Source organism: Bos javanicus, chromosome 22, assembly GCF_032452875.1.
Source record: "Bos javanicus breed banteng chromosome 22, ARS-OSU_banteng_1.0, whole genome shotgun sequence".
In the NCBI taxonomy this organism is placed as follows: domain Eukaryota; kingdom Metazoa; phylum Chordata; class Mammalia; order Artiodactyla; family Bovidae; genus Bos; species Bos javanicus.
This window is the reverse complement of record NC_083889.1, coordinates 4,543,109-4,567,402: the sequence shown is the minus strand read 5'-3', so window position 1 is coordinate 4,567,402 and position 24,294 is coordinate 4,543,109. Positions and strand designations below refer to the sequence as shown.

The following is a 24,294-nucleotide window of genomic DNA, read 5'->3' as shown; positions in this document are numbered from 1 at the left end:
ACTTATTGGATGTTTACTGAGTGACTGAATAAATGACCCTCTAAGCTGACCAAACAGAAAATGGAGTTACATTCCTTCTATCCTCTAGGTTGATCTTAAATGAGATCTTCATTCTGACTAATTCTTTAGAGGCTGAAAGACAGAAAACTGAAAGCCGTGGAGAAATCTAAGATAAAAGACTGAAAATAAGAATAATAATTATTCTTCAATTTGTTGGTTCATTGCAGGATGGCCAACGTAAAGGAAAGAAATTGGAAAGTAAGAAGAAAGTTTCAACCAAAGACTATTCAGAATGACAGAATTTTAAAGATGCTGGATTATGTAGCTTAAGTCTGATTTTTTTCAGAGGAAAAGTTTAGGCTATATTAATTGTTCTAAGTAAGAGTCTGCAAACTTCCAGATGCTTATTAAAACGGAGTATGGAAATACAACCACCGTGTTACTAACTTGATTCTGTGTGTTACCCTTCCTCTGAGAGCCAGAGGCAAGCATAGAAGCTTTATTAATGTTGAAATGAGCCTGGGCACAGGCTATGATTATTACCTGGCAGAAGCGACACTCTGACCCTAGAGAAACAGACACTTCTCCCTTCACATCGCTCTTTCTCAGGTGAGAGAGGGGGAGAAAGATGGATATGGACAGAAGCTTTGTAAGCATGGGTGATGCCACTGAAATCAGAGTCACTCACAGGAAGAAAAGAAATACACTGATGAGAAAGGTTTGATTAACATTTTTGTTTAGAACAAGAAGAAAGATTTGAACATTTTTCTCCAGTACTGATTTCAGAGTTCAGAGATACCTTAGCAATTAAAACATAGAAAAAGTGATCTACTTACCCATTCTGTATGGCAGCTGTGGGGTCATAGGTCAGGGCCATGCCAGCCTGTATAATGGGGGGAAGAAGGGAGAAAATGGATCTTAATGTTTTTAATGGTAATCTCCAAAGCATTCAGTACACACACAGAGACTTTTCATCTGTACATTCTATGATTTAAGTTTACGTATTCCTATATATTTCTCCCCCCTTTACTGCCAAGCATTTTTACTACCTGAACACCAGAATCCAGCATTGAGTTAGGGAATTTATATTATATATCCAGACAAACCAAAGAACAATTCATTTTGGATGGTCTCCATTTCTACTTCATATGCCATGCACTGTCTAATCTGGTGTCCTTATAATTTCTCATTCTTTTCAAGAACACCTATTGTATATCTCCAAGCATGGGAAAAAAAGGTAAGAATGGATCCTGGGGTAAGAGTTAAAATAAATGCTACTTAAAATTCATTTGACCTTTTAGAAGAAAGTGTTAAGAAAGATTTATTTTAAAATAGATTGCATGCCTCAGGGTATGCAGGCAATGAATCACAGGGTGCTGTCCAACACCTTGCTGGTACCTGTCCCACCCAGAGTGTAGAAAGGGAAGGTCATTTGCATGTGATGGAAACTCTTGGCCTTGTGGCTAACAAGGAGGTATTTTTGTTTTGTTTCCAAGGGAACACCGCCACTGAAAAACTACATTTCTATAACTGACAGTCATTACAGAGAGGAATATAAACTTGATGATCGCTGACTGACATCTACATTTCCCCTTCATGCACACCATCACATCTCATCACCATAAGTGAAGTGAAAGTCACTCAGTTTTGTCTGATTCTTTGCGACCCCAAGGACTATACAGTCCATGGAATTCTCCAGGCCAGGATACTTGAGTGGGTAGCCTTTCCCTTCTCCACAAGGACTCTATGAATAGGCAGAAGAAATATTTTCTCCATTTGATGGATGCAGACATGGAAGCCTTGGAGGGGTCAAGTGACTTGTTCAAGGTCACAGGTTTGGAGGCAGAATCAGATTCCAACCCAACTCTTCTGCTGGGTGTGCCCTTCCACAGCCCTGCTGTGCCACTGACTAGGATTTTGCATGAGCCCCCAGGTTCATCTCTCTGTGGCCATGCGGACCCACCACTCTTTGTCTTCCAGGACTGTCAGCCTAGTTATTGCTTGTGGGCAGACAGATAGGATGAAACTGAAGGCTGACTAGGCTGGACATTTTTTTTTACTTTTTGATCACCTGGCTTGATGAAAGTGAAAGTCGCTCAGTCATGTCTGACTCTTTGCAACCTCGTGGACTATATAGTCCATGGAGTTCTCCAGGCCACAATACTGGAGTGGGTAGCCATTCTCTTCTCCAGCGGATCTTCCTGACCCAGGAATTAAACCAGGGTCTCCTGCATTGCAGGTGGATTCTTTACCAGCTGAGCTACCAGGGAAGCTGGCTTGATAATGCACTATTGTTATATAAGATGTAACCATTGGGTGAGATGGAGTGTTGGGTAAACAGGAGCTCCTGTTCATTTCTTTCACAATTTCCTGTGAATATGTAATTGTTTCAAAATAAGTAAGAAAAAAATAAACTAGCTTTGAAGACTTTTGTAGAGGACTAAGAAAACCATAAAAACTTAAAATAAAGAAAGAGCTTTTGTGTTTGAGTTTCTTTTCCAGTGTGGTTGAAGGTGGTTTTCCTATTCAGCTCATTGACTTCCTAAGATTTAACACATAACCGAAATGCAAATTCTCAGGCTTTATAAGGTGTAGCCTGAAGTCCAGGATGGCCTGCTGCATTGAGCTTAGATGCATTGTTTTTCCTGAATAATATTTAAAACTTATTATTAAGACTGGTATGAGGAACAAAAGTGTAGAACCATCTATAAGTGGAACTGGCATAGAGGAAGCATACATAATTGAAACGAAGTTTGCAAACAAAGCTGAGACAGAGATGCACTGGGAACATAGGATTGCTGATAACTCTGGCTAAAGAAATACAATCTGATAGTGTGACAAGCAGAGGCCCAGGGAATGAGACGAGAATAAGAGTAGATATGAAGACAGATTTCTCCCACCTTGGGAGAAGCAAAGATACTGATGTCAAAGCATGTAGATTCTAAGTCTAAATTCTCCCCTGGATGGGCCTCCACCATGTGACGGGTGGGAGGCTGGCCCGAGGCTGAAGACCCCCTGAAAGTGACCTGTCCAGGCTAGACTCCATGGTTCTGGGTCCTTGAGATGATCCGTCTGAGATGAGATTTCCTGCTTAGAAACCCTAAGCTATGTCAGACAAAAGAAAGAATGAAAAAAAAAACCAAAAAAACAGGCTATGTACTCAATAGGAGATTCAGATGATCACTGTATTTTCAGACCAAATTGTTTAAATCCCAGGAAACTTGTAGGTAGCCAAGTTTATTTACTCCTTTTCCTTGAACTGTAGTGCTCAAAGACCAATGCTCCCCAGCCTTTCTTGACTTGTAAATTGTCATCAATATTCTCTTTTTATGCCATGTAATTTGTTTTGACAATGTTAAGTAAGGATTTTTTTTTTCTTTCACATTTGACTTGAATTCCTCATGGATTACAGTTAACCAATAGGTCTAGCGAAGAATATGGCAATTATCACAAAATTCTATTGCTTTGTTGGATAGTATTTGATAATCAGAAAGTTTACACTGGCCTTTTCCTCCATCTTAAATCCCCATTCATCTTTTAGAAGATGGAAAGAATTAAATCGAAAGCCATATGATTCAGTGGAAAGGATACATGTTTTGGACCTGGGTTCAAGTCTTAGCTCTGTTGCTCTCTGGCACTGGGACCTTGGGCGAGTTATTTCACTTATTTGAGCCTCAGTTTCCTTAACTGGTATATGGGATGGCAACACCTATGTCATACGATTGTTGTAAAATGTGAAAGATATTACATTTGTGAAGTGCCTCGCACAGTGCCTAGACACGAGACACACATGTAAATATTATTCTGACACCAAGCAACGCATGCTAAGCACCCCGTGAGAGAATGGATGAAGCGTAGCGTGGACAGGCCAGGGTGCTCCGGGAAGACACCTGGAGGAGGCAGAGTTGAGTGGAACCTTGAAGATGGTTAGGGTTTCCGTAGATGGAGATAAGAGGTGGAGGCCAGCTCAGGCAGAAGAGTTATCATGGAAAAAGTCTTGTGAATAAAAAGGGCAAGGTGGATAGTCCCCTTGGAGTAGAACATTGGTGAGAACAGTCAGAAGTAAGATCTGGAAGGAAAAGAGGAAGGTCTTGATTGCTTGGCTCCTACTGGGTAATCACTGATCATTTCTTCAGGTAGAAAAATGATTCAAAGACGGCCTGAGAGACGTTGCTGATGGTCCCGTGGTGAAGAGTCCGCCTTGCAATGCAGGGGGCACAGGCTCAGTCCCTGCTTCAGGAAACTAAGCCCTCACACGCTGTGGAGCAAATAAGCCCTCAAGCCTGCTCAGCCTGCTTGATACAGTGCAGATTTCACATACTATGGACAACTAATAGCCGATGTTGTCAAATAAATAAATAAATATTGCTTAAAACAAGAGACTGGGCAACAAGAAATAGCACGAACCCCCTAAAAACAGAGGGAAAATCCCGAGTGATGGGTGACTACGGTAGACACTGGGGGACGGGGAGGTAGAGAGAGACTAAGGCACAGATGAACCCAAGTTTCATCTACTTCATAATTTTGTCTGGGGTCAGTCCTGCCTCTGAGGATCTTTGGCAAGAGGACACCACCAGAGATGAGCATTTGGAACACTGGGTTACAAGGCAAGACATGGGTTAAACAAAGGGGTGTTTGAGCATAACCCACTGGCTGACTGTCACAGCACAACAGCTGACACGGGCTGCACCTGGTTTTCATTTCTTGTGTAACAGATTGTTGAGTTATAATTCCAACATGGTCTTAATGCAGATTTTGCATTCCATTTCCTGTGTTCCTTTGCACAAGGTAAAAAAGAAAATCGATTTGCTGCTCTGTCTAGCCACCTTTATACTGAACTAGAACCATGAAATTGTCATTATGTAATTACCAAATTTTATGGCATGTTTACAAACTTCAGAGTCACAAAAAAGGTAAAACAACTTGGAACAAAATGAAAATGTCACACCACCTAAGTAGGAAAGTGATGTTTAATTCTGTCGTTCTCTTCTGAAAAGGATTTTTATTAAATTCACAGATATTTTCTATATTTTAAGTTCACATTATTTGTGGATTAAAGCATTTATGATTTACTTCAAAAAGAAAGGGAGTGTTTTTGGGGGGTCATTTTCCAGTAGCAGCTTAGTATTTCAGTCATAATAGGGTTATTTCTAGACTTTCCAGACAGAGTCTGTAAGAACTAAATAGAAACTTTAAGATGTAGTTTACAGGAATCAATTAGATGTCAATGAAAAAAAAAAATGTTGCCTGCCACATCAGTAAACGAAGATGTTGCAACCATCAAGCCATCACATTACAGCTGTCCTGGTGACTCCTGTGGGAACTCAGGATGAAACTGGATGCCCATCATCAAATCATCAGCCACTGCAGCCGCCCACAAATGTACACCTTGAGGAGACTCAGGATAAGAAAGTACAGGATACTGGCCATAGACAGCTGAGGTGCATATCAAAGGCTCATTGCATTTTAATGAGCCCTGGATTTTTCATCTTCCCATATAGAGGAAGGGGACTTCCACAGTGGCTCAGTAGTGAAGAATCTGCCTGCAGTGTAGGAGATGCAGGAGACACCGGTTCGATTCCTGGGTCAGAAAGATCCCCTGGAGGAGAGTATGGCAACCCATTTTAGTATTCTTGCTGGGAAAAATCCCATGGACAGAAGAGCCTGGTGGGCTACAGTCTATGGGGTCACAAAGAACTGGACACCACTGAAGCATAGCAATGGCATGCCACATATACAGGAAAGCACTAAACTCCTTACGTTGATCTACCTTGTTTTTCTTAATTAAAAGCAATCTTTGGATGTTCTGACTACCTGATCTTTGTTGCAAAAATCTCTGTATATCCTGGCTCCTCTTTGGAAGCAGTCTCTTAGAATGATCTGAGATGCTGTGTCCCAGGCTTAAGTCCTCAGTTTTGTCCAATGAGTAACACATAATTTTCAACTTTTAGGTTCTACATCTTGTTTGGTCAACATAAGATACCAAAATTATTTCCAATAAATATAGTGGATACATTGAGACATGTCAGTTTGACTTAGGAGCTAGATATTTGATATTCATCATTTTAAATGAAGAGGTAATAATTATGAAATGCTGCTTAAAATGTACCCACTAGGGAAGTACTAGGGAAGTAACTGGATTAGTTACAAATGAATAATTACAAAAATATCCAATCTTCTAAGATCAGATTTAATGCAACCTTTAATAAATAGGTAGTAAATGTCATCATATATTTTAGTTACCATTGTGTACTGAATTAGCACAAGAGAAGTTCAGGAAGCCAATGAAGAAAAGGATAACTTGGTTTTCTGGGTATCATTTTTAAAGAGTTTAATTCTTGCAACTAATTTAAACCCTATTTGCAACTGTTAGCTGGTTATCATAAGAACTCAATAAATGAAATAAAACAACTTAAAAATTATATTTGTTGCTAAGTCGTGTCTGACCCTGGCAACCCCATAGACTGCAGTCCACCAGGTTCCTCTGTCCGTTGAATTTCCCAGGCAAGAATACTGGAATGGGTTGCCATGCCCTCCTCCAGGGGATCTTCCCAATCCAGGGATGGCACCCAGGTCTCCTACATTGGTAGGCGGTTTCTTTACAGCAGAGGGTTTCCTGGTGGTTCAGTGATAAAGAATCCTTCTGCTGAGGCAGAGGCTTGGGTTCAGTCCCTGGGTTAGAAAGATCTCCTGGAGAATCCCATGACCAGAGGAGCCTGGTGGGCTATGGGGTTGCAAAGAGTTAGGTATGACTTAGGGACTAAACAACAGCAACAAAAATGATATGTGAAAATGACTCAAATTATAATGCATTATAAATGTTTAGGTATGGCTACTGTAGGAGAAGGCAATTGCACCCCACTCCAGTACTCTTGCCTGGAAAATCCCATGGCCAGAGGAGCCTGGTAGGCTACAGTCCATGGGCTTGCACAGAGTTGGACACGACTGAAGCGACTTAGCAGCAGCAGCAGCAGCATGGCTACTGTAGTGAAACCTTTGTAGTATCAGTTCAGTTTAGTTGCTCAGTTGTGTCTGACTCCTTGCAACCCCATGGACTGCAGCACGCCAGGCCTCCCTGTCCATCACCAACTCCCGGAGCTTACTCAAACTCATGTCCACTGAGTTGGTGATGCCATCGACTATCTCATCCTCTGTCGGCCCCTTCTCCTCCCGTCTTCAATCTTTCCCAGCATCAGGGTCTTTTCAAAGGAGTCAGCTCTTTGTATCAGGTGGCCAAAGTATTGGAGTTTCAGCTTCATCATCAGTCCTTCCAATGAATATTCAGGAATGATTTCCTTTAGGATGGACTGCTTGGATCTCCTTGCTGTCCAAGGGACTCTCAAGAGTCTTCTCCAACACCACAGTTCAAAAGCATCAATTCTTTGGTGCTCAGCTTTCTTTACAGTCCAACTCTCACATCCATACATGACTATTGGAAAAACCATAGCTTTGACTAGATGGACCTTTGTTGGCAAAGTAATGTCTCTGTAGTATAACTTTGTTATATTTATATTTTACTAGCTTGAGAATGGCAGGGGGTCAAGAATAAAGGCTGAAACTACAAGATTAATGGTACAGTGACTCTAGTGGTGGAAGTCAGTAAAATTTTATAAATCCAAAGCACAAACTGACTGAGAAGTTGAAGGTGTCACATGTGATCCCTGAAGTGTGGATATCCAAGCCATTCAGAGCAATCAATAAAAATCACCAGAAAACCACAAAATGATCAATGACCAGTCAAGCTTTTGGCCAAAGAAAGGGCTTTCACCTTCTTCAGTTGAGAGCGCCAGTAATCCTATGAAATAACATGCTCAGGGCAAAACTGAGGTCAGGGGCTCTTGCTGAATGGGGATGTAAAAGCATGACCTCCTGGCTTTCAGAAGAGGCAAGTGGTGGGGCTTTACTGGAACAGTTCTGCCATGGATACATGGCCACTGGGGGGTCTGTGTCTCCGGCGAGAGGCAGTCAACCATGTAAGGCAGGTATCTGCTCTCATCTGCTGAAGGGATGCTCCCTGGGCTGCGAGCAGCCAGGCCCTCTTTTAAAGAGAAATGTGTGAATGTGTGAGTCTCTCAGTTGTGTCTGACTCTTCGTGACACATGGACAGTAGCCCACCAGGCTCCTCTGTCCACGGGATTCTCCAGGCAAGAATACTGGAGTTGGTAGCCATTCCCTTCTCTAGGGGATCTTCTCAAACCAGGAGTCGAACCCTGGTTTCCCATATTGCAGGCAGATTCTTTACTGTCTGAGTCACCAGGGAAGTCCCTCTAAAGAAAAGGTGAGGAACAAATGAGATGGGAGACAGGAAAATGTCCAAACCTACAGAAGGGAGCCAATACTGCATGGTCCTGGATGGGGCAGAAATCCTAGAAACTGTCCCGTGAAAGAGGCCAACCCACCTGTGAACTGGCTCACAGTACACTCTCTAATCTTCGTAATTCCTGAGCCCTCAAAGCACTGTGAGCCTCTCCCCTAATTTCCTTCTGATCACTCACAGCGCTTGTTCTTCTCTGGTGTTACTCGTCCCATCTGCTTTTGAGATGTCAGCGCTCAGGACCAGGGCTTCCCTCCTTCTCTCTCCTGATCCCAACTACTGTTTATCAGGAAGGCCAAAATCTTGTCTCAAAATAAAGTATCTAAACTGAGTTCCAGACAATCATTGCCAAGATTAATTAGTAAGTGTATGTATCGTCAGTATCTTCTAAAGTTATCGTTTCTTATTTGGGCGTTTACTACTATCCTTTCATAAAAAATACTCTCTTCAGCCTCTGCTTCCACCTTCCTTTCAATCCACCAGTCATAACACTGTGCTGTGAAATTTGTTCTTACAACGGGCAGATCCAAGCAGCATGGTGTCACCTAAGGGATAACTCACAGCTTACAGAGCCCTTCAGGATCAAATGTGTATGTACCTCTGACCTCCACCAACTTCCTGTGTGATTCCAGACCCCACCCTTCACCAACTCAGACGGACACTCATCCTGTCCTGTGGTGTGACCTCTGGGCCTTTGTGGAAACTCTGTGTAGCACTGAGGGAATGTGGGCTTTCCCTTCTCCAGCCTCAGACTAAATGTCATGGCCTCTGAAAGCCATTTGCCTCCGAGAAGCATTAACCCCTGCCTTTGCTCCGCCCCCGTGATGCAGGGTGGGAGTGAGTGTGCCCACACGTGCCATCTGTGTGCCTCTCCTAAACGGGCTCCTGGCTGATTCCATCGTGGTATCTCCTCTTCCCAGGCCAGTTATGGGAACATAACAGACTCATCAAATGTTTGTTCAATGCATTAGTAAATGAATATATGACTTGAAAATTTTGAACTTCAGTTAAACTTATATTTGGGTCTTGCTCTTTTTTTTTTGCTGTGCCACACCACATGTGGGATCTTGTCTCCCCACCAGGGATCGAACCTGTGCCCCCTGCAGCACAAGTGCAGACCTCCAGCCACTAGAATGCCAGGGAAGTCCCAAACATGTATCTGAAAATGGAACTGGGGTATTTTGAATTTTTATTTTACCCGTAAGATTTCCTTAAAAAAAACTCAACTGAACTCAATTGAACTTCTAAAGACAGTATCTCAGCCCTTGATTGATTAGCAGAGATAGGAAGAAGAAAAGTGATTATTGGGGTCACTGAGAGAGTTTCCTGATGTAACAAGGTAGCTCGTGCACTTGAACCATAATACCAGCAGGAATCCAAGAGGGACTCGAGGCCCCTCCTTATCCAGGTGCCTGACCCTGAAAGCAGAGAATAGGAGACTGTTAAAAGCCATCTTGAAATATCCAGAGGTGTGTCAGGAATCAATTAAATGAAATGCAGGAGACGTCTCACTTATTTAAAAAAAAAAAGCAAAACTACACCGAGAATAGAGAAGATCTGCCTCCTTGCGTTCGAGAAAAGACCGTGATGGGGAGTTATGCTGCTGCTTATGCACTCTGCCATGATGATATTTCTTCTTTCCAGCTTTTGCTATAACATTCATATCAGACAGAGATGTTGTCCCCTTTCCAGCAATAGAAAAGGACAAGATAAAAAAGATGCAGACAGAATTAAGACTGGAAGGCTGCAAAAATCTATGACTGCACACACACAAAAAGCATTGTTCAAAGGGAGGCAGAATAAAAGGAATCATAGCATTATGTGTGTGGGCACACCCTAAGTCGTTTTTGACTCTTTGCAACCCCGTGGACTATAGCCTGCCAGGCTCCCCTGTCTATGGGGTTCTCCAGGCAAGAATACTGGAGTGGGTGGCCATGTCCTCCTCCAGGGGATCTTCCTGACCCAGGGATCGAACCTGCATCTCTACTATCTCCTGCACTGGCAGGCAGGTTCTTTACCACCAGCGCCACCTGCATGGCATCATGTAGCTAAAGGTCTCAAAGTCTGGGGAGATCTAGTCTGAGTTTGTCGTTAGAACCAAAGTTAAATGAAGCCTTGATTGATAATTATAAAAGAGACAAGAGAACATTGCCATATTTTATGTAGCTGCTTCTGTTTTCACCTCAGTCTAAATGACTGATCTTCGTAGATTTCAAGACACAGTTTTGCTTTACTTTTTAACATCTGTGAAATCGAGGCTAAAAGGATACTTTGGCAAGTTTCTCCTCTTTTTTAGTGGTATTTAAAATAGTATTTTGTCTTTAACTGATTGTTGTTTTAGAGCCAGTGTTGCAGTGTACATATTATTAAACCCCACACAGGCAAATCAGGTAAAAAATATAAGATGTTGAGGTTGCTTCCAGGGTGAGCCCATGCAGCTAGACAGGCGAAAGGCTCGGGTATCTAGCTAAATGATCTGTATCCTTCCAGGCCCCAGATATGATTTGATGTCACATGGAAGTTGTAAGCTTCAGCTTACATATTGATAGGGGACTTCCTGGTGGTCCAGTGGTTAAGAATCTGCCTGCCAAAGCATCAGGCATGAGTTCGATCCCTGGTCTGGGAAGATTCCACATGCTGCAGGGCAATCAGGCCCATGCTTCACAACTACTGAGTCCACAGCCCTAAAACCCATGTCTGCAACAAGAGAAGCCACAGCATTTAGAAGCCCGTGAACTGCAATTAGAGTAGATCCTGCTCTCCACACTAGACAGAGCCTGCACAGCAATGGAGGCCCAGCACAGCCAAAAGTAAAATAAATAAATTTAAAAAAATTTGATGGGAACCACTCTGCATCTTGTGACCGGTGAGCTGCCAAGACAGTGCCAACCATTCAAGAAGTCCCCCCAGTTGACTGGTACTGTCACAGCTGCCCTTATCCACGGGGACTGCATCAAGGGTCCACAGGAGACATGCTGATCAACCATCAGCCTTTCTCCTTGTAAATGCTTGATGTAATCTTCTCAGCCTTGCTGCTGCTGCTAAGTCACTTCAGTTGTGTCCGACTCTGTGTGACCCCATAGACAGCAGCCCACCAGGTTCCCCCATCCCTGGGATTCTCCAGGCAAGAACACTGGAGTGGGTTGCCATTTCCTTCTCCAATGCATGAAAGTGAAAAGTGAAAGTGAAGTCGCTCAGTCGTGTCCGACTCTTCATGACCCCAAGGACTGCAGCCTACCAGGCTCCTCTGTCCATGGGATTTTCCAGGCAAGAGTACTGGAGTGGGGTGCCATTGCCTTCTCCAACTTGAGCCCCTCCTAATTCCCCCACCCCTCCTCCCCAAGAATACAAGTGAGTTTTTCTAGCCTCTTGCTTGGGAGTAGAGAGGAGGCAGAGGACGAGAGCTCATCATCAATCATATTTTATCCAAACTTACACTATCACAGGACTTTACAAGATTTGCCTTTTACCTTTAGTGATCATAGGTTAGTAAATATTAGAGCTGGCAGGTTTAAAATAAGGACACTTAACTAAGAAAGCTTTCATGCTGAGTGACTGAGAATTCGTGTGCCAATGGGAAGAATTCTTTTGAGGTTAGAAGGGTCGTTCACCTTGAGTCTGCTCTCCAAATTGCAGGCAAAACAGATGAAATGCAAAAAGAACCACATCTGGTGGGCTGGTTATCACACTTAACTCCAAGTGCTGTCATGTCTCCTAACAGACGATTTCTCTTTTCAAGATCATATACATAAAAATTCTCTTTACTTCAAAGTTAGAAGGACTATTTGCAGAACCTAGGTATGTTGACAGATACATCTTAACTATTCCCCCAAGGTCTCATTAAAGAAAAGAATTGGACAAGTAACTGTCATGCACTGTGATATAGCCAATGGAAACAATAGTGAATTATATCGCTGATATTTCTACTTTCATAGAATACAGCTGAATATAACCTGAATTTTACATGCAATTATTACTAAGTTTTTCAAATAATTCTTTAGATATACTATTTCATAGGTAACTGTACTTCAGTTTCTCTTCAATGTATTACTTCTAATAGCTCAACAGGGCAGGACTTTAATTCAATATCTCTGAAACAAATTTTCTGATGTTCAGTATTGCAAAATAAAATTGCAGTCAATATGGCTTGAAAGCTAACAGAAATGGTGAAATCCTGAGCCTGTTGTCAGGTTCTTCTTATACTTAACACATCATTGACCAGGGAATTTTTAAAGAAAGTAACACCTGTGGCCAATGATGTTATGTAAGTAAATACCAAAACATCTCTGCTCAATAACATTCAGGTAACAAAAGATGTATTAATACATCTCTGCTCAATAGTGAGTTAATATGAAGGACTGGTGATTGATCAAATAGTTTCTAAGCAGGATGCACTGGTCATAAAAGATCCAACTAAAGGCAGGGGGCCACGTACGTGAGTTCTGCCTTGTCTTCCTCACTTCTACAAGTGTCTCCAGGCACGTGCTTTACAGTATCATTGCTGATACCTAGTGACAACCAAATGCTTTCAAGAAACTCAATGAAATGTTCTGTTGTGAGGGCTCCCTATGAATGGTGGCTAGAAGGATTGCCTCTTTTCTCCAGGTTTTATGGAGCGTGTTTGCTGTTACTTCCACAGATGTCTATGTGCCCTTCAGCATCAACATTGGCCATATGAATGTGACTGGATTTGGTTCCTGCAGGACAACATGCCCTTATTATATGCAAACAGGTGAGTAGATAATAATGATACAAATGATAGTAGAAATAACTCAATGTATCAGATTTTTCTTGCTAGGGAAGATAGCAAGAATGTGAATCTCTATACTGGGTCAAGTGTTTAAGGATCTTTATGAAATAATTCCAAGTCTACTAGTCATTCATCAGTTCAATTAGGTTCAGTTGCTCAGTTGTGTCTGACTCTTTGCGACCCCATGAATTGCAGCACGCCAGGCCTCCCTGTCCATCACCAACTCCTGGATTCACCCAAACTCACGTCCATTGAGTCAGTGATGCCATCCAGCCATCTCATCCTCTGGCGTCCCCTTCTCCTCCTGCCCCCAATCCCTCCCAGCATCAGAATCTTTTCCAATGAGTCAACTCTTCGCATGAGGTGGCCAAAGTACTGGAGTTTCAGCTTTAGCATCATTCCTTCCAAAGAAATCCCAGGACTGATCTCCTTTATGAAATAATTCCAAGTCTACTAGTCACTCATAGACTCAATAAATTAATGAACATAGGATCGGAACTTTCCCCAAATTCCTTAGAAAGTTTTATACATATTTGTTGAATAGAGGAAGAACTAATGTCTTCAAATCCATAAAAACTGATGATAGACTATAACACAATTCTTCAAATAAAGACAGTTGACTCATACGCTGGTAGGAGTTAATTTTCATATCCAAGCAAATTGCTTTTTACATGAATGGGAGACAGAAAAACTTAACCAAGAGACTGCATCTGACTTAACAACAGTGAACAAAAAAGATAGAATGTATTCTTGTTATTTGAAGTAATTATATTCTATGAAGTCACCATGAACAGTGAATTAGTGAATACCTACTCACTGCTCTTAGAGGAAATACAAGGTCGGGTCTGGTCACAACATTTTCACCAACTCATCAATAAAAAACCTTGTTTTATATCTGTCTAAAGACACCATATTTAATATATATTGTTTATTCATTAACATTGAGCTCATGGGCAACAGCACTCTAAGTAATGCCTCAATGAAGCCTATCTTCATTTTTCCGTATTTTCTCCACAAGGCACATTATGGATTCTTTCACTTAGAAACAGACAGCAGACAGCACTTCAAAACTACAATTTAGGGCCACTTTAAAAATGGAAAACACCAATAAAAAGCATGAACAAGCAAAAATGTAGCCCTAGCATAGAGAGAACTTCCCTCAACTTAATAAAGGACGCATATGACAAACTTACAGCTAATATCATGCTCAGTGTTGAAAAGCCGAAAGCATTTCCTCTAAGATCAGGAACAAGACAAGGATGTGCACTCTCACCAGTTTTATTCAACATAGTTTTGGAAGTCCTAGCTATGGCAACTAGAGAAAAAAAGAAGTAAAGGGAATCCAAACTGAAAAAGAAGTTTAAGTGTTACTGTTTGCAGATGACATAATACTATACACAGAAGATCCTAAAGACACTACCAGAAAACTCCTAGAACTCATCATTGAGTCTGATAAAGTTGCAGGTTACAAAATTAATAGAAATCTGTTGCATTTCTATACACTAACAATGAAAGATTAGAAAAAGAAATTCAAGGAACAATTCTGCTTACCATCATATCAAAAACAATAAAATACCTCTGAATAAACCTACCAAAGGAGACAAAAACTGGTACTGTGAAAACTATAAGACACTGGTGAAAGAAATCAAAGAAGACAGAAACAGATGAAAAGATATACCATGTTCGTGGATTGCAAGAATCAATATTGTCAAAATGACTATACTACCAATGCAAAGTACAGAGTCAATACAATCTCTATCAAATTACTGATGGCATGTTTTTTCACAGAACTAAAACAAAAACCTTAAAATTTGTATGGAGACACAAAAACCCCCAAATAGCCAAAACAATCTTGAGAAAGAAAGGCAGAGCTGGAGGAATCAGGCTCCTTGACTTCAGACTATACTACAAAGCTATAGACATCAAAAAAGTATTGTACTTGAACAAAAATTGAAATACAGATCAGTGAAATAGGATAGAAACGCAGAAATAAATCCATGCACCTATCATCAGTTAAATTATGACAAACCATGCAAGATTACACAATGCTGGGAAGACAGTCTCTTCAACAAATGGTGCTGGGAATACTGGACAGCTCCATGTAAAAAATGAAATTAGACCATTCTTTACACCATACACAAAAATAAGCTCAAAATGGATTAAAGGCCTAAATGTGAGATTGAACACTATAAAAATCTTAGAGGAAAACAAAGGTAAAACACTCTCTGACATAAATTGCAGCAATATCTTTTTCGACCATCTGCTAGAATAATGGAAACAAAAACAAAAATAAACAAATGGGAGCATTGAAATATGTATATTACTGTATGTGAAACAGATCACCAGTCCAAGTTCAATGCATGAAACAGGGCACTCAAGGACGGTGTACTGGGACAACCCAGAGGGATGGGATGGAGAGGGAGGGAGGTGGGAGGGGGCTTCAGGATGGGGAACACAAGTACACCCATGGCTGATTCATGTCAATGTATGGCAAAACCCTCTACAATATTGTAATGTAATTAGCCTCAAAATAAATAAATAAATCCAAAAGCTTTTGCAATGCAAAAGAAACAATAAATAAAACAAAAAGACAACCAACAGATTGGGAGACAATATTTGCCAATAATATGACAGACAAATATTAATCTCCAAAATTTACAAACAGCTCATGATGCTCAATAGCATCAAAACAAACAACCCACTCAAAAAATGGGGAGAAGACCTGAATAAACATTTCTCCATAGAAGACATACAGATGGCAAAGAGACACATGAAAAGATCAACATTTATAATTATTAGAGAAATGCACATCAAAACTACAATGAGATATCATTTCACACCAGTCAAAATGGCTATCATCAAAAAGCCCCCAAACAATAAATGCTAGAGGGGGTGTGGGGAAAGGAAACCCTTCTACATTGTTGGTGGGAATGTCAATTGGTATAGCCACTGTGGAAAACAGGATGAAGTTTCCTTAAAAAGCTAAAAGTAGAGCTACTATATGACCCTGCAATCTCACTTCTGAGTATATATCAGGAGAAAAGCATGATCTGAAAGGATACACGTACCCCAATGCTCACTGCTGCACTGTTAACAGTAGCCAAGACAGAGAAGCAACCTAAATGTCCACTGACAGACGAATGGATAAAGAAGAAGCCGTACATATATACAATGGAATATTACTCAGTCGTTAAAAAGAATGAAATAATGCCATTTGCAGCAACGTGCATGGACTTAGAGGTTACCATACCAAGTGAAGCAAGGCAGAGAAGGAGAGAGAGCATATGACATCCCTTATACGTGGAATCTAAAAAAATATACACAAATGAACTTACTAAACAGAAGCAGACTCACAGACTTAGAGAATGCACTTATGATTTTGGGGGGAAGGATGGGGGAGGGAAGGGATAGTTAGGGAGTTTGGAACGAATATATACACACTGCTGTATTTAAAATGGATAACCAACAAGGACCTACTGTATAGCACATGGAACTCCATGCAATGTTATTTGGTAGCCTGGATGGGAGGGGAGTTCGGGGGAGAATTGATACATGTGTATGTATGGCTGAGACCTTTTGCTGTCCATCTGAAACTATCACAACATTGTTAATTGGCTATACCCCAATACAAACTTAAAAGTTAAAAAAAAATGTAGCCCTAAATAAGGACACTATTTAAATAGTATAAGAACTGAAACAAGAAGGCAAAGTGTCACGTGTTCAGCCTCAGCTGGGAGCGCGTATTTGGTGACTCAAACTTTTCGTTGTTCTGCACGAATTGAAATGACTAAGAAAGGGGACTTCCCTGGTGGTCCAGTTCCTGAGATTCAGTGCTCCCAGTGCCGGCAGCCTGGGTTTGACCCCTGTTCAGGGAATGAGATCCCACGTGCTGCACTGAAGTGTTCACATGTCACAGTTCAAGATTCCTGCATGCTGCAATGAAGATCAATGATCACACATGCTGTGGCTAAGACCCGGTGCAACCACACAGATAAAATAAATATTTTTTTAAAAAATGACCATGACAGCACTGGGAATACTGATGCTGGGTAGCAAATACATTTTAGTAAGTGGGATAAATATACACATTTGGAGCCCACAAATTGTATCTTTCTTTGTTGATTATTTCATGAGTCTGAGTGTTTCACTAAACAAAAGGAAATTTTGTAAGTTAATACCACTACTTATAAGGACTCTAAAAAGTCCTTACATAGAAGAATTTGGTAACCTCACCCTTGAAACAGATTAGGGTATAGAAACCTAAAGATTATTTACATTTAGCACTATGAAGCCTGTAGAATATGCAAGAAAATTCCTGCTTCCTAATTCTTTGTTTTTTCAAATTAAATATTTATTTACTTGGCTGCACTGGGTCTTAGCTGTGACATATGGGACCCAGTTCCCAGGGATCAAACCCGGGCCCCCTGCATTGGGAGCTTGAAGGTTTAGCCACTGTACCACCAGGGAAGTCCCCTAATTCTTTGTTAAATCCAGAAAGTCACCTACGTGGTATCAGAATGCTTCTTCTTTTGAAGATAATAGTTTTGAAAGATACTGGAAAGTACTTGAGCATGTACTCTTCATAACCACAGAGGTTGCATAAACATTCATAACTGCCATTATTTGGCAGAATAGGTCGGTTAATAATTTATCCTCTTTCCCTTTAAAAACACCAACCATATTATCCATCAGTTCTCAGTAGCTCAGTCTTCTCCTTGGTATCCAGCAAGGGTTCATGCTTGCCTTTTACTTTTGCATTTTTCTTTCATCTTCTCCATCCAAGTCCCCTCCCCTTGCCAGCTCTTGGCTTTTTTGATTACATGAACTTCAAGAGAAAATTGGCTAGAAATCTGAAAACCATGTAACGCTTCAGTGCTAAATAATTCTTGAATGCAAATAATGATTGTGAATATGATCTTATGAAACATTAACAATATTGGTCAAAGTCAAATTCATTTCTACTTGTTTGAGGATATATTTTTAAGTCAAAAATTCAGCTGGAAAGTGATATGAACAGTAGATTTTCTTTCAAACATGTTACATCATTAACAATAATAATATTTGGGAAATAAATAGATGTAGCATAAAACTGGAAATTAAGGATTGACACAGTCAAGCCATGTGAAATGCATAGTGAGGCTTTCCGGTTAAACAGCCCTGAGTTGTGTGAGTGATGATATTATGGTAGTTTAATAGTAGCTAATACTTGAGTAAGTACAAGTTGCCAGACACTGTGCCCACTACCGTACCTTCAACACCTCATTTAATCCTCCCATTCACCAAGGGTGTGCTGTCAACCAATCTCTTTCTACTGATGGGGGAACAGAGACGTCACTCAGCTTGAGAGGGCCAGAGCTTGGCCCTTTAGTCACTCAAGTATTATGCCTGGTAAATTATGATCTAAAGCAAACAATTCTGAGCACATCACAGATGTTGACACCCATGATTCCCTAAAATTTAGGAAGAGTTGTTATTTTAAATGGGTATGTTACAGAGGGACTGAAATTTTGTTAAATAACACTCCAAAGCTTCAGTTACTTCTCTTAACTTTATTCTCTCTGAGCCACCCAACATCCAAGGACGTGGATGCATCCGCTAGACAGGTGACAAGGTAGAGCTTTCCAACTCTGGGGAGATATGGGGTATTTAAATGCATACAAATCATTTGCTCAGCTACTTACCCTGAAAAAATAGTCAGTCAATCAAACAAATAGTTAATGGTTAGCAACAAGACAGATGTGAGTTGATACTCTAGTGACTACTGTTCTTGTTATTTTTTGTTTGTTTTTGTTGTTATTTGGCTTTGGTTTTCTTAACCTGTTTATAAGTATGAAGCCAGTTACAGTGAGTGGTTTTATTTCTGAAACACTAAATGATATTCGATTCTACTTTGAATCTCCTACTTTGCCATTTTAGGTTACCAGAGGGTAGGGAATCTGTCTGTATGTCTCCATCACGTCTGTAGTATCCAGCCTTGGATACTTTGGCTTCAACTCCATGTTACCAGCTTCATTAGCCCCTAACAAGAGAGAGTCAGCCTGTCCTCTGAAGCTAGGAACTAACTTCTCTTCTCCAGCTATGAAAAGTCCTAGACGGCAGCCTCTTCCAATAGCAGACTGTTGTGTCTACACTGAAAATCTGTTGTTTAGTGCAGCAATATTCATGAATTATCTCAGCCAGAGACAGCTTCTTCTTTTTTTCTTTAAACTAGCATCATGAACCAGCCTATGCTTACTTTAGACTTTTCTTCTGCAGCTTCCTCACCTCTCTCAGTCTTCTTAGAACTGAGGAGAGTTAGGGCCTGGCTCTGGGTTAGGTATTGGCCTAAGGGAATGTTGTGTCTGGCTTGATCTTCTATCCATTCTACTAAAACTTTCTGCATGTGAGCAATAAGACAGGTTGCTTTTCATGTGTTTCGTCATCCATGTGTTCACTGAAGTAGCACTACAATTTCCTTCAAGAATTTTCCCTTTGTGGTCAATACTTGGCTAACTGTTTGGCACAAAAGGTCTAACTTTCCACTTCTCTGGGCTTTAAATATGCCTTCCTCATTAAACTTAATTTTTTTTTTCTAGCTTTTGATTTAAAGTGAGGGACATGGGATGCTTGAACACATAGAGGCCGTTAATTGGCCTAATTTCAGTGTTGCTGTGTCTAAGGGAACAGGGAGGCCCCAGGAGAGGACACAGACAGGGAAATGGCTGGTCAGTGGAGCAGCCTGAACACACATATTTATAGATTAAGTTCACTGTCTTATGTGGGCACGGTTCATGGTGCCCCAAAACAATCACAATAATCATATCAGAGATCACTGATCACCTATTTGTTATGGTGGTCCTTTTGGTTCAATAGTTAAGAGTCTGCTGCCAATGGAGGGGGACAGGGGTTCAATCCTCGGTCCAGGAAGATCCCACATGCTGCAGGCCAACTAAGACTGCACGCCACGACTCCTGGGCCCACCCTCTGGAGCCCGTGCTCTGCAACAAGAGCAGCGCCCACAAGAAGCCCAAGCACTGCAACTAGACAAAGCCCATGTGCAGCAGCAAAGACCCCGTGCAGCCACAAATAAATAAAGTGAAATCAGTGTTAGAAAATGGTAAGACCGTTTGAGCCCTTGGAAAGAGAAGGCTCACAGCCCCACTCCCGACCCTTCTGCTCCAGCTTTGGGTGTCACTTGAGAGGTTAGTTCATAACTTTCAAATATTTCAGTGTTTTTCACTTATGCAAAAATAGGTCCACCAGCATGTACCTATATTTCAAAACCTGGCTAATTTACATTAATTAATGTGTATGATGGGTTCAGTATTAGCATTTCATCAAACTACGCCAAAATAACTGTTATCAAAATGCCACCCAGAATAAAACAGCTTTAAATCATAAATGAAAAGTTTAATTAGCCTATCAATTGTCATGTTTAAGGCACTTTGAAGTTCCTTGCAATCCACTGGTTTTGCGTTTGAAGCATTGGCTCAGAAATCCTTCTCACACTGTCATTTTTTACCTGACTGTACAGACAGGACAAGTAAACAGCAGCCTCAATCTGCACTATGATCTCAGGGCCTCAAAAATCAGGACCTACATTATAATTTTTTAATTTTATCTAGTGTTAACGTTAGTTGTTCAGTTGCGTCTGACTCTGCTCCTCTGTCCATGGCTCTGTCCACTTCTCCAGGCAAGAAGACTGGAGTGGGTATCCATTCCCTTCTCCAGGGGGTCTTCCCAACCCAGGGATTGGACCCAGGTCTCCCTGGGTTCTCTCTCTTTGCAGGTCGATTCTAAGGCAACCATTATTTTACACAATAACACAAACAAGCAGAAACAAACACCCAAAATGATCTCCTTATAAAGCTGGAGACTACAAGGGCTACAAGACAAATGAGAAACAAAACTGCCCACCAGAAATGGACTTCAAGGGAAGATGCATGTCTCAATCTGGATGAGGGAAGGAAGCAAATAAAAAAAAATCTCCCCCAAGAATCTGACCCACATCCTTGCTTTGGTTAGACTTTCAGTTGATACCATCTATGTGGTCAAAGACCGAAAGCAGAGAATGCAGGTAGTGCCCCCCAGGTGACTAACAGGAGCAGATGCAACTGTTTTGTAATACTACAATAAGGTCTAATGAGAGCTTTCAGCAGCTTTAAAACATGGAAAACAACAACAAAAATGTGTGTCTTAGAAACAATGAAATACAATAATTAGAATGGACGGCTTTCTAAGAAATGGTTAAATATTGCTTACACAGGATTAACTTGCGTGATGTCATACCTTACACACCATACTTACATACACACGTCTTTTACTCTAGCAAGTACAATGCCAAGGGGAAATACAAGAAAAAATACATATTAACATAATAATGGGCAGAGTAACCCAATATTTTTGGTGTATCTACTTCTAAGACCATAGTCATGGTATAAAAATTAAAACACTTATCTCAAAACCAAAATATCTGATAAGTGTACTTTTAGTTCATGCCATTTTTTTTTCTGATTTCTTGCATCTGAATGTCTCTACATACTTGGAATATGCTTCTATTCATCACAGATATATTTATGATGGTCCTTGATTCCCACATTCAACAAGAAGACCTATAGCTCTTAAAAAACAACTTTAGAAAATGAATATTAGGAATATACCTTTAAAACCTACATTTAAATTATAAGTGCTCTGGATCCTAAACTTGACCCCACAATGCTTCCCTGGCAATCACAGCACATGTGGTCTTTGTCATGTCTGAACCCAGTGCCCTGGATTCTGTACAGAGTAGCAGAGAGGGTTCTTTGTTTATATTTCTTTTACGTTTATTGGTTTGGTTTCTAAGAAGTGTAGACTCAAGTGAGGAGTCCTGCCACGACTGCCATCTATTCAGTAAATGTAATAATACAGGAACTGTAATTCCAGTCATCAGTGCTAAGTTATCTAGTTAAAAATTGATGCTTTGGGGTTATGGTCTGTGATCCAGAAATCTCTAATCAGCAAGCATTTGACTCAAGTAAATTTTGAAAGATCAAATGAGTCCTTCGAGACCATGGATGATTGACACGGGACCAATGTGAAAAAACGCTATCATAGATCCGCTGTCTTCTGGGAGCAGCGGGGCTACCTGCTGATCACAAACTGCCCACTAAAAGCACATGGCCACACCCCGCCTCTTCTCTTTTGACACAGCATAGACTGTCTTTCTCAAATTAAAGTACTGAACCACCCCCCCCACCCCCCGCTTTTTATTAGCTTCAAGTGCTCCATGGCCATTCTCTTTTTAAGGTAATGAATTACAGATTGCATAGTATCTGAACCTAGCTACCTGCTTTACCAGGGGCTTTGAGATCTACATGGAAATACTCAAAACAGACTACAGTTTTAGAAACTGAAAAGCGGCTAAAGTTTTTGCTGAGTAAAAAAACTCGCCTCTTTTCTTTCCTTACAACTGTAATCTCAGTATTGAAAGTGCAAAACGCTGCACCAAGTAGGATGTCACCTAAACGGATGAAGTAGACGCTTTGAATAGAAATACTAAATAAAGCTCTTCTGTTGAAATGATGGGCTTAGTATAAAGTGGCATTTATTCAAGGCATTCAAACAACTCCATTCTATTTCACAAAGAAGAAAAAGACCTCTTAGAAGCCCCGACACATTCTCCTTGTCTTCTTATAACAAAAATAACCAAAGGGAATCATCCCCAAGTGGCATTGGAGCCATAAGCTTGCTTTTCTCCTGTTTTGTGTTAGGAGACTAGATGGGTAATTAACTGTTGAATGCTCTTCTCCTTGTTGTGAAAAGTAGAACCCTGTATGTACCAGCTTTTCTTTCTCCTTGACCGACAGAAAATGTCACATTTTATGTTGATGTGTACATATAAAAAACAGGTCCTCACATGTATGAACATTTGGGCATGCTCTAAGTACATGTATAAATAAAACTAGAACATCTTAATGGTAGGATGAAATAAATCCAACTTCGTTTTCTTTCAAACACAAATATGTAACTCTCACTGTTGATATCACTGAAAGTATTTCCTTAAGTAATCATACCCTTATTTTACAACTATGACACAATTATGGAGCAATTCTTTGTGGCTAAGTCTTTCAGGAACTACTGATGTCTATTGGTTTCACATTTGTTGAAAGAGGATTTAACGACAGTGCAGAACTAGGGTCAGTCTGGAAGTCCTATTCTCCTTCACTAATCATGTTCTGCTTGAATCAATATAGGTCTGCTCATTTGCCCCCTGTGAAGCCATCTGGTTTTCTACGGGACCTGGTTTCTTCATGGCCCCGTATGTCTGTCTTGCCAGCCTTCTGAGGGATGTCTGTGGCCATGTTTCTGAGCAAGGGTCAGTCAGGACTCACCTCTCCTTCCCTGGGCCAAGGCCTTCCATTCTGGGTGTATTTACTTTGATTCTGTCGCTTCTTTTGTCCTCCATCAGCGAATTTGCACAGTAATGGCTCACTAGGGGCTGGGAAGATAAGAAACCAATTTTACATTAGCAAATCCCCTTTAAAATAAGTGATTATGTGAGTCACAGTAGTGCTTTGTAATGCATATCTTTTGAAGTCTTTTTTGCTTCTGGAGAGCTATTTGGCCCCCTTTTAGTTTCAACTCTGTTGGCCGCTGTTCTAACTAACTGGGCTTCAAAAAAGTACTGGCAGACCATCAAAGAATATAACAAATATTGTTGAAAAATAATCAGTTTAAGCAGAATGTGCACTTGCCTTAGAGGTAGAGTAAGAAGACAAGAACCAACCCCTTCTGATCAGGATGGTGTTAAAAACAAGACAACAAGCCCCAAATGGAGTCACTTATGCTAAACCCTTTGTCACTGAACAGACTTAAGTACAGTTTCAGCCTCTCTGAGAGGTGGAATCTGAAACCAGTCAATCAGAAATGACTTGGTCAACACTCAGAGGTCACCTGCCTGGTAGACTCCTGCCTTCCCTTTAAAGACAGTGACTTGTCCAGAACCCATCCACTTTTTGCTAGAATGTCTTCCAGTTTTCATTTTGTACAGCTCCTGGGAGCTCCTGTCTCTCTGCTGGCTGGGATGCTGCCCAATTTGTGACCTCCCTCATGTGGGACTAATTCTTTGCTCTCCTCTGTATCCCTGCCTTTTACCATGCAGCACTGCTGACTGATATACTCAGTTTTTGAGTATCTGCCATGTATAGAGGAAGCATGCTGCTGCTGCTGCTAAGTCGCTTCAGTCGTGTCTGACTCTGTGCGACCCCAC

The 24,294-nt window shown here is 41.0% G+C and overlaps 1 protein-coding gene across 8 annotated transcripts in view; it reads right to left on the bottom strand.

The window, feature by feature from the left end:
• RBMS3 (RNA binding motif single stranded interacting protein 3) overlaps positions 1–24,294 on the bottom strand; it is an 809,718-nt gene that overhangs the window by 142,114 nt on the left and 643,310 nt on the right. For all 8 annotated transcript variants that reach the window (XM_061395722.1, XM_061395721.1, XM_061395718.1 and 5 more), the window contains exons 7-8: positions 23,417–23,523; positions 837–883 (exon numbers count right to left, since the gene is read on the bottom strand). In XM_061395722.1, the coding sequence (XP_061251706.1) occupies positions 837–883; positions 23,417–23,523 (154 nt within the window). The remainder of the gene's footprint in view (positions 1–836; positions 884–23,416; positions 23,524–24,294) is intronic.